This window comes from Pieris napi, chromosome 13, assembly GCF_905475465.1.
Source record: "Pieris napi chromosome 13, ilPieNapi1.2, whole genome shotgun sequence".
Lineage (NCBI taxonomy): Eukaryota > Metazoa > Arthropoda > Insecta > Lepidoptera > Pieridae > Pieris > Pieris napi.
This window is the reverse complement of record NC_062246.1, coordinates 4,781,822-4,793,745: the sequence shown is the minus strand read 5'-3', so window position 1 is coordinate 4,793,745 and position 11,924 is coordinate 4,781,822. Positions and strand designations below refer to the sequence as shown.

General features: G+C 34.3%; 1 protein-coding gene across 4 annotated transcripts in view; it reads left to right on the top strand.

The window, feature by feature from the left end:
- The window catches only part of LOC125055023, an 88,702-nt gene that overhangs the window by 8,683 nt on the left and 68,095 nt on the right, over positions 1 to 11,924 (top strand). For all 4 annotated transcript variants that reach the window (XM_047657217.1, XM_047657216.1, XM_047657218.1 and 1 more), the window contains exon 2: positions 10,785 to 11,153. In XM_047657217.1, coding sequence (XP_047513173.1) covers positions 10,785 to 11,153 — 369 coding nt within the window. The remainder of the gene's footprint in view (positions 1 to 10,784; positions 11,154 to 11,924) is intronic.

Below are 11,924 nucleotides of genomic sequence, written 5' to 3'. Positions count from 1 at the left end.
TATTTTCTGATTCTTTTTTTAAGTGTAATGCATATTTCTAATACTAATTTATATTTTTGTTGAAGAAATTCTATTTCTAACAGATTTTTTAATTTCATATGTTCCACTCCTATCTCAAATTTTTTAGGGTAGTCAGGTAATAAATGGTAGAAGATTCAGGGAAACGAAAATAACAGATGTGAAGCGAGAGACATCGGTTAGGTTATAGTTTGAATTTCGTTGTCACAGTGTCACTATAATATGCCAGGGCTGCCAGGTGACATACAAAATCACACCAGTTATTTTTAAGATTTCTCAAAAATGGGGTTTGAACAATTACATAAATAATATAAATAAACAACAATAAATACCATAATAATGTGTAATTATTTTAATTCATGCATTTCATAGGTATTTATCAAGATCATTTATAATTTCTTTGAATTCAAATTCTATTTTTCCCAAAGTCTATGGAACTCCGATACAAAATGGCAACACCGTTCATTAAAAACCGACAAAAATAAAAAGTCCAGTAAAAGATATGATGGTAAAGCAAATTTTAGGCCATTATTTTTGTTAGGCTTATAGTCAAAGTTTTTGGTAAGTCGTCGATTTCGTGGACTTGGGATTAAGCTAAGCCAACACTCGGAGAGATTCGCAGTTTGCTCTATAAATACCGACTGTGTCTTAGCTCGATAGTTAAGTCAGAGCAAAGTCTAAGTGCGCACTATAGATCTCACCCTTAGTCCTTGTGGAGTCACAGATAGGAGAATTTGTGTTATTATTACGGAAGGATTAGATATATAACATACTGATCATGAAATACTGTAGCTCCATCGATTGGCAGGTACATGGATGTTCCCGATACTACATCAAATATTTATTTTAAAACAAAGTAAAAGATAATCTTGAAACCTTTGAATATATTTCACAAATCCCAACTAAGTACCATCTTGTCAACTTCCTTACGAACCGCATCATCGATCCGTTCGTATAGCTGCAGTGCACATAGACATGGCAATTTTTTTTTATAGAACAGGGGGTCAAACGGGCAGGAGGCTCATCTGATAAGTGATACCGCCGCTCATGGACACTCTCAATGACAGATGGTTCGCGAGTGTGTTGCCGGCCTTTTAAGAATTGGTACCCTTTTCTTGAAGGATCTTTCCTTTAGAGTTGGGGCTTAATTATATACATTACTTTTACATATTTCAAGTCACCTTAATATAGTATATATTTAAAGAACTTAAATCACGAATCATTTTTGGTTTGCGAGCTGAAAAGCTTGTTCGGAATAATAGTTGTGTAGTCTTATGCATGTTTCCATTTCGTGCCAAGCCAGGCCTGGCACGAGCTTATAAAGTTTTAAGTAAATATTGAGCTTTCTACATTACGTGTTTCGTATACTTAATAGTAACATTTGTTAGTTAGGCCTTGAACAAATATGTTGTTTGCAATAGAATATATTAATCATAATACCGTAAAAGACGAAAAGTGTGGAAATGTATTGCTAGTAATAAAACATTTTAAATGCCAATTACCGCGTATTTATTACTCACTTTGTAATGAGAGGGACTCGCTGAACACAACTGAGGAAAAAAATTAACGTAAAAACAATTGATAAACAATGCAAAAACTAGTTTTTATCCGTTATATTTAAAAATTCATTCATCTGTCTTTTACCTAACCTTGAGCAACTTCGATTGACCTCTGTGAGGTCCTAAAGGTCCTTATAAGTTGCTTAAACGTGAAGTCATTCAGAGACAAAAACAATAATATAATAAAATCTGTGTCATCTTTATAATAAAGTCCTTCATAATTCAATCAACCATTAATAAAGGTCACAAAAACAATAGGAGTCGTTGTATAACGTTTTACAGTTGACTTGCAGTATTTATTATTCGCATTTAAAATAATTAATCCAAACTACTAAAATTATTTGTACCACTTTTGCCACATATGAAGTTTTCCCCCGTTCTTTTGACAATTGTCTGAACAGCTTCTAGCGATGATGCGAAGTATCGACAGGTGCTTTGAACTAGTTCGTTTCGTAATAACACATTTTGAAGAGATATTACGAAGATTATTAAAAATATTATATAACAAAAAACAATAACTTACCTTAAATTATAAAAACTAAAATATATTATTAAAAGAGTCCCTTTAGGCAAGATTCCCACTTTGCTCGACTAATTCTTTGTCCGAGGTAGCTGCCAGCTCTTCGGTCTCCTGTGGTGTCGACTAACCGTTTTTATTAACTTAAAAAGCCTTATAGCGCTAAGACCCCACGGACCAAGGGTCTCGACACTTATATCATATGAATATCATATTCGGAGCCTAGACCCTGTATTTGCAGGCTTAAGCTTTTTCAGCCGCATCACAAGCCGCACCAGCTCTCTTGTTGGTTCCATGTAGATGGGAAGGTGTGTCTGAACAGGTTGCATCCCATACCGTCCGGTCTCTTGCCATCCTCTCTTGCAATTCCAGTCGGTTCAAGTAGCCTTGGCACGTTGACAGCCGTATGTCAAAAACATACATTTTTACCCGCGGAAGTCCATGTTCGCGTTTACGGCCTCCGAATCTTCCCCATACCTTAAGTTCGAGTGACAACTGTGCAGACAACTTAGAAATACTTATTTATGTTTCCATACTTCTGCATAAATGTTTTGTTTGTCAAGTTTTTTCCTTTATACTAATAATAATCCAGTGGCGCTTCAATAATTTTTTTAGGCCCAGCACACACGGTGAAACGCAATTGCAACGAAACTGCAACTTCTAGTTACTTTTGAGTTGCATCTAAGTTTCTGCCATAGATTCCTTTAAGAGACCACACATGACGCGACCAGTTTGAAACCGGTTTGAAACGCGTTTAAAATCAGTCGCATTGAAACCGTCGTGCAGGAAACTCGCGTTGCGTTTCATACATCGGATTTGGCTTCTTTTGAACAAAATGGCTGACGACGAACAAAAAAACATTACATTTGTGTTAGAAGTGGAAAAGTATCCTTGCTTGATAATACCACACTAATTCTTGTAATTCTTTGGCAGCCACAAACATACGACAGTTGATATTCTTCTCGATGTAGGGATGTATCCACATATGTAGTTCTCCTTTTACGCCTCCTTCTTTGTCGAAGATACAAATACAGAACCAGAACTTCTTCATCACTTGAACTAGACATTTTGGAGACGTCTGTCTGGTCTCAAAATCGGAATGATTGTGACTAATTTCATCATATTTAGGTTGCGGCATGTGTGGAAAACGATTGAAACTGGTTTCAAACCTATAATTTCAAAAGGGTTTCGTTGCAGTTGCGTTTCACCATGTGTGCTGGGCCTTAATGTTTATGTGTAAATTCATTGAATAAAATTGGCGAGGACGAAGAGTTTAAATTTAGGAATATACTTTATCATAAAGAAATTATCAGTGATACGATATGAAAAATATTACCACTTAAAACTAATCGTTTTATTATCTACTTTCCTAATAAATATAGGCGTGGTATACGGAAATATTTTATCAGTGTTATCATTATAATCAATTAGTCTATCAGCCGCCAACGTAAATAAGAAACTTATATACAGGGTATAAAATCCTATTACTTCAATTTTGAAAATCGGTGCTTAATTCGGTGCGTAATTCGCTAGAAATCTCAATAATTTAGGATTATGATCAATACCAACGTAAAAAATCCCTTTCGTATTCATAACCTCGTTAACACTTTAAATATATAATTTTCTGACCTCTTAAATACACTAAAAAGTATTAAATAGAATATCAGTTTTTGTTGAAGGGGCATTACAATAGTCTTACATCTAGAAACAAACAAAAAACAATATAAACTAATTGCACACCTTGAGAAAAACACAGCATGCTAAATATACTTAAAAGCTATTACTAACAGAATACTTAACAAAGCGTGAAAAATAAAAATACTTTTTTGCTAAATCATAAATATATTTGGAGATAGCTCTGCGAAACTGTGATGAAGAAGTGGGAGGGATCAATCGATGTGACAATTTTATACATGACCGCTTAGTCCAACGAATATTTTTCTATGAAACTTATTTTGAGATAGGATATCTTATATATTTGTAACGAATAAACTCAAAACTAAACCGATTTTAAAAATTCCTTCACTTGTCACCTCAACGTCCGTCGTTCCACAACTGAGTATTTTTAAGGCTCTTTTTGCCGCGCACCACCACTGTAGAACCCACTGAAGTATTTCCGAACCAATTTGACTTAGGGTCCTTAGGGAAAAGAGCGTACCAATTTTTAAATGGCCGGCAACGCGCTCGCGAGCGCTCTGGCATTGAGATTGTTCATGGACGGCGGTATTACTGTATGCACAAGGCCCATTTGCCCCTTTTCTATGAAAAAAACTTTCCGATTGCTACATTATTCCTAAGTAACATAGGCTACATTGATTCCCAAAATATTTGCGAAGCCGGTAAAGGCACTTTAAAGGTATATTACTAAAAAAAACTTATGTTCACGCGATAGAAGTTCTTTGGCGTTACAAGATAAAAATCTTTTCAAAAATTTTATTCTACGTTTGTAGAAAAAACGACACTAACAATAGAAAAAACGAAAATGTTGATTATAGCTAACTTCAGGGTGTCGGTTTTATGTGACGGTGTGCGCGCGCATCGTAAAAATTTACTCTCACAAATTTTCCCTATCGCGCCAAAAGAAGTATAACTTCAATAAATGTTTAATCTTTATCGACAGTGAATAATGAACTTGACAGTGATAATATTATTGCCTGCGGGAAGGTGGGTGCATTCCGTTGCTATAAATACAGTCTCCCTTCGCTAGACTTTATTAATACTTTACTGAGCGATGAAGATTATGGATTTAAGTGTATGCTCTTTTATAGATTATGTTAAACATTAAGAACAGGCTTTTATATTTAAATTTAAAAAAAAACTTATCAGATTTTCCATATACTCGGATCGAATATGTTAGTGAATGGTCGAATGTTAATGAAAGCGAAATCTAATACTTTCTAATAAATCAGTGTTTTGTTAGCATTTATTAACATATATAAATTTCATATTACATTATTTACACAAAAATAAGGATTTAATACTAACAAATAATTTGCTCTAAACTGAAATTGGTTAAAAAGAGGCCGATAAGAGCAACAATAACTTGACCAAAACCACCTACTATAAGCCTTTTTTTTTAAAGAATATTGTCTCTGGTTTATTGTACCACGTTATATTAGACTAATAAAGTCATTCAATCGGTCGTTAACGCCTATAATACGTTCATAAATGACAATGATTATTTGTAATGTATTATTATAATTTATAATATTCATTAAACTAAAGCAATATCGAAACTGAAAGCTCTATAATCGTTACTAGAAGTTGTCAGTATTAAGTCGAAACTTTACAAAGCTTAAAACTTTTGCTTTGCATCTCCGTCGACTGTCATTTCTATTTGCATTTTTTCCATATTCATAAAGAGGAGATATAGTTTTAATAGCTGTATTCACTTTCTTGATTTTATTATTTTTACTTTATAGTAGGGGAGCCCAAGAGGGGATTTCGGGATTTACTAAAGCGCGGCAGATTAATATATAGGGGGATACCTTGTACCCGGTTAAGTACCTCCACAAAATATGAGGCCCATATATAAGGCCGCCTGTTAAGGAGACAGGATCAGATTAGTAAAAAAAAATTGACCATCAGAAATTCCCGAGCGCGTCAGATTAAGGTAGGGTGAGTTAATTACATCCTAAAAAGTGTATATTCCACTAATCTGACAATTTGAGAGTGACGGAAAAAAAGGGGAGGGCAACAAAGTTGTAAAAAAAAAACGTCATCTCGACATTCTCGAGCGTAGCTAATTTTTTTTTTATTTTGAAGGAAATAATTCAAGAATAATGAAAAATATATAATCTGACGATTTCCGCAAGCCGCAAGCAACAAAAATTCGTCGATAAAGTTAAATGCGTGCAGCTGCGTGATGCCTACATTTCCTTAAACCGATCGGAATCTACTAAACGGCGTTCTAAATATTTCCCTCAAAATTACATTTCCTGTGAATTTGAACCGATTCGGACCGATACATTTTGAGAAATTTTGAAAAATCTTAAAAAAATAAGAAATATATTTTTTTAAAGTGGTTTCTTTATCGATCAACTTCAAAAACTTATCCGCCTTTGATCTTGAAAAACCACGTCGATCACCACCAAGCTGGTCAAAAGTGGTTGATTCGTTCGAGAGATATCGTGAACGAAAGAAACCCGAAAAAGTGTTTTTTCGGGATTACTCCGAAATTTGTGGTTCGATCAATTAAAATTGCAAAATTACTTATGAGGATGATAAAACTGCGTCGAATGCCGCCCACCGCGTGAAAATTGCTTGATCCATTCAAAAGTAATTGCGGTTTGAAAATTCCAAAATAGTGTTCTATGAAACTTCTATCAGACTTTCGAGCTGGGAGAGCTCAAATGCATCGAAATGTTATTTCTTTGAACTCAGCGAGCTCAAAATATCAATTTTAAGCGCCCAGGAATGGAATTAGCGGGAAGTTGCAGGTGAACCGTTTTTCTAAATTTTTTTTGTCAGATCAGGCGAATCCCTCTAGATAATCGTCAGATTATGAGACAGTACGTTTAGAACATAAAGATGAACAACATATATCTTAATCTGACGCGCTTGAGTATTTCAAAATTGCGATTTTTTTTTGCAAATTAAGAAAATGGCTGTGGGTTTGCGTCCCATCGAAATTGTCAGATTAGTGAATGAGAGCTTTTTTTTGGTGCACTTAACACTCCCTTAGAAAATCTGACGCGCTCGATTTTTTTTTTTTTTTTCATTTTCAACCCTTAAATACAACCACCCGCATCATGCAAACGATCAGATTAACATACGTACATTATAAAAATACGTAGGGCATAGATGCTATCAAAATCTGACGCGCTCGAGGATGTCCATGCAACAGTTTTTTTTTACATATTTAACTATCTATAGCCGCTTCCCCCACCGATGAAAAGGAATTTATCATATAACATTTTTTTCTTCTTTTTATCTAAGCTTTGCATCCCAATAGGTCTCTACGACGCTCGAGTAAATCCCCATTTAGCATCGTGGGCTCCCCTACCATTAGATGAGTTTTCTTGAATACAATAGAGCGCCAAGTATTATTTCCGTATGTCAAATCGAATGTTTTTGATATTTTTGACACTTACACAACACTCATATCAGCATCATACACAAACTAATATTTTTCTGTGTGCTTTATGACTAATGAAGGCCGCCTATTTTAGCCGTGCATAAAATAATTTATATTAATATTTCTCATTATTTGTAGGTTATATTATTATATGGTGGAAAGGAAACAAAAGTTTTCATTAAAAGTGTCGAGTGAGTAAGCTTTCTTTCATAAGGCCCCATTCAAAAAGGAATGTTTTGTCTTGCTTTTTATGTGCAAAGTAATGTGAGAGTGATAAGGACAGTCAAAAAGTATTTAAGGTTTTTAAGTATGTATGTGTGTCACACAAACACACATTAAGTAAAGGTTGACAAACACTAACTATACCACAGAGGCTCAGTAGATATTATTCATTGAAATAAATCAGTATAATTACACCGATTAGGTACGGTACTCATGTCTCTTCATAACCGCGCAAATAATATTTGACAAAAAGAGACGAGAGTACTTTAGTTAATATAGTTCGTTTTTAGACTTTATTTAATTCACTTTGTCCTATAGTACTTGTATAATCTCCGTGTACATACAGAAGAGATTTGAATGTCAACTTTCCAATATCACAGATTTCCATAGCATGTGAAAATCGCCTCTCACCTGTAACATCACAATGAATAGCACTTTTACGATACGAGAAATCTTTTGAAGCAAGATTATAGTTTCTATGAATTGATCCAATCTAACATTAGTAAACAACAATTCAAAAATTAATCCTTAATCCTATGCGTTTAATTCTTACGTAGCTACAGATAAGTACAAAACCACAGATTATGCACTGAAAAAAACAAAAACAGATTAATAATAATATACAGCAAATACAAGGCGTGACAGTCATACTTCATGCGCACCATATACTACGATGAGAACGTAATATTGAATACTGTCCCAAAAAATATCTACCGTTAAAATTCACAATTTTTCAGTTAGGTACTCTGTTCTTTTTTTACATTTTACCAAACCCTTTCTGGAACTAATAATCATATTGTTTACCTCACTCCTTGTACTACCATAGGTATACCAATCGTGATGATCACCGTTAATAAAACAATAAATATGAGTCTATATCCCTTAGGTTTTATTCAAATAAAACATTAAAATAAATTTCTCTTTAGAAACTTCTATTCCCTTTAGACCGGAACTAATACGACTGCCCTAATGATAAATGTATTAAAGTCACACACTGTCGTGACTGAATGCATTTTGATAACGTTTCTACGTTTCCCTGCAAAAACCGTTTCGCGAATAAGAACGCCCACGCAACGTTCATTATGTTGTCAAAAACCGCTATTGCTTAGAACTATTCGAATCGCATAGTTTGCATAACGAAATGTAACACGGAATTTCCCGCGGCATCTTTGGCCTCCATTCGACTCAGAGAATTCCATTTTTGAATATACTTTTAATCGTTTACATTATCTGTGGTTTCCTTTTTATTTTATATATATTCTATTTTTGAATAACTGACAATTGTCATGTTTTTTTTATTAACTTCCTGAGAGTTTTAAGAATTAAGAAATTGGAGGGAAACATCTTGCATCATCGCTCAAGTAAAAAAATTTGTAAAGTATATCATGTTAAGGTATACCGGAGCAATCTTGATTGAATTATTCTTATTCTTTTAGACTTGAAGTTGAGATTCCTCAACGAATATAAGTCAAGGTAAGAAGGTGTTTTATGAATTCTACCTATACTAAACATAAATTTAGAATAATTATTTACAAGCTCCATTCCCTAAATTAGTATAAGTGAGTTTTATTCTATTTATGCTTACTTTGAACCCTTTGGATTAATATATAAATTTTATTACCATTAAAGCCCCTAAATATGTTACCAATTCTTGCCAATTTAATTATAATTACTTTAAATAAAAAGATTTTATTAAATTAATGAGAATTTTAAAAAGTACGTGAAAATTTATTTTAAAGGCATAAAACATCGGCCTATTTGTACCAAATTTACAGACACGCAAATTCAATTAAAAAACCCCACAATGTGTCTTGGCCTCCGAAACGAGAAACATCCAGCGCTTCCGGTCCTATGCCACTTTCAGCTAATCACTGGCTTTCAGCTGTAGCAGATCCTCCTGCCGATAATTGCTCACAGAGCCAGTGGAGTGTGCGTGTAATCCGAAAAAAAAATGGTCTATTGGATAATTGGTTTTTATCATTATATTCCTTAAATCCCCTACTATATAATACATTTACATCTGCTAAGAAGAATAAGACGATACTTAAAGCCAGAAAACATTATACTCTAATATAAATTACCATCATAAATTGTAGGAGTTTTAAAGTGTCTTGTAGATAAAAAGTATTCTTGGCTTAAGTTCATAAGTTAAGATGGCATTTGTTTCATTGTAAGATTGTTACTTGGAAGACTTTACACTTCAATTTATAAAGAGGAGGTATATTTATATTTTTATTGAGCATACTCGTACATCATTTAGTTATGATACAAATGTAAAAAAGATAAGAGAAAAGCAAACAATTTAAATATAATAAAATGTGAATATAACATTTTGAGTTTCAAATCTATTGTGAAAATAATGACAGATATCCATAAAATGTCAATTCATCGCTTTTCAATGAATTTAAGGCTATTAATTTATAAATATTAAATTATGAAATAATAAAAAATTCTAAATCTTAATCTAATTTGTCATAGATAATATTTCGTAAGGTAAGGTTCGCAGGGGAAAATACCACATAGGTACTAACTACGTACATGTGCTACTTTTTACCATAATACACAGATTAGCAAAATCTATTTAGTAATCATATCGATTAATATGTTCAGTGGACTGTGTGGTATTTGTAATATGGTAATTCTTTCCCCATTATACTATTACACTGAATTCTAAAGAATTTATTTTGTAATAATGTTCATTTTAAATTACGACAATATTGATTTTCGCGTAGGTAAAACCGGGACACAAGTACTTTATTCAATTATTAATAATAGCTTTATTAATTTATATATACTTCAAAACATTACCACGAAACTGTTATTCAAGTCTCATACCTAACGTAAAAATATTATTCATAGCCTAGATTACGAACATTGTAGGAATGAAATTCGCACTGAATACAGTGAGTCCATTGTTCCTAATCGCTATTATTCAAGGTAATCGAGAATGTACTAGAACGGAGGCTGTTTCTCAAAGAATACATCATTAAGCGCTTATCAGTTTTCTGAGAATATCGGACATCAGTGATCAACGTCATCATTAAACGTAAACCGATTTATCATATTATGGCTTCTAAGCGTGTTGGAATAGTTTTATTATAGTCTATTTTTAGTTGACGTAAAATCATATTATCTTTTATCTGTGGTGCATAGGCTGCGCGCGTATCATCGTTTTAATAAAAAAATCTTGGTGTGATTCAGAAACCGTTTTCGTAGGTCATTATATATTTTAATGTTTCTGATCTGCATTGCTTATATCAGCAAGAGTTCATTAACAACTTCGTATAAATTCTTTTACATATTCACTTAAACTATATATTTAACAAAATAAAAAAGCTCAAGATCACTGTTCAAGTCTCACGCTAATATATAAACTGACATTTATTTTCAGATAAAGAAGATCGCTATCAGCGTGCGTCATCGGATGAGTGGCGCAATGCGGGCCGCGGAGCCCTTGTGAGGTCCACCCTCGCAATGGGCTCCAATATCAGCCAGCACTCTGCCAAGGGTCTGAAGGGTCGCCGCGCACGATCCAGCGGTGATCTGTGTAATGGCGAGACGAAAAGTCAAACAGAATCCTCAGTATGCGGCTCGGTTGTCGGCGATGTTATGGCCTGGAATAGGTCATTGCCAAACCATCTGGATGGAAACCGACACCTAGCCGACTACAGTCGCGTGAATAATAACTATGGGGAGTTCGCGACGTATAGGTGCCATCCGAAGGGCGGGCGAGGACTTCGATACAGGATTTCTAAGTCTGGTTAGTAATTTTAGATAAAACAATTGATATGTATTGATTTGTTCATGAAAATTCTTCCCACGATCCAATTTGCGGCGTCGGGACGTGACGACCCCTTTGCCCACCACTTTGTGGAACCAGCTGCCCACTGAAGTATTTCCGAACCAATTCGACTTAGTCCTTCTAGAAAAGAGAGTACCAATTCTTAAAAGGCCGGCAACGCACTCGCGAACCCTCTGGCATTGAGAGTGTCCATGGGCGGCGGTATCACTTAACATCAGGTGAGCCTCCTGCCCGTTGCCCCCTGTTCTATAAAAAAAAAATAGAACGTGCGAGAAGTCAGTCCAACATAATATTACGGTTTACGTTTGATTTTAGACTTAAAATGTACCAAAAAGAAAACTGTCTTAAGTACCTCTCAGCTCGCGTTCCAAATAGCCGGATTAAAAGATTCTCATAGAACCCGTTTAAAAATAAAATTTCTGTTAAACATTTTGCCAATTTCGAATTTCTTTAAAAGCATTCACGAAACGTGTCGCATGAAAGGAATAAAAGCAAAGCAGTTTACTCTAAATCCCATTCCGCAACTCGAGTACTATAAACTTTAAACTGCCAAGTTTTCCGTCTAGGTACTGTGAGCATCTAAGTGCTATTCCCAAGTATGCGGAGGCAAAAGCATTTTAAAGCCGATTAAAACCCTTTGTGACACCAAGGATGGGGTTACACTCGGCAAAATTCATGAGTAAAAACGCAGTTCGGTTTACCTTAGGTTTTTAAAGTGAAACTTCTTTA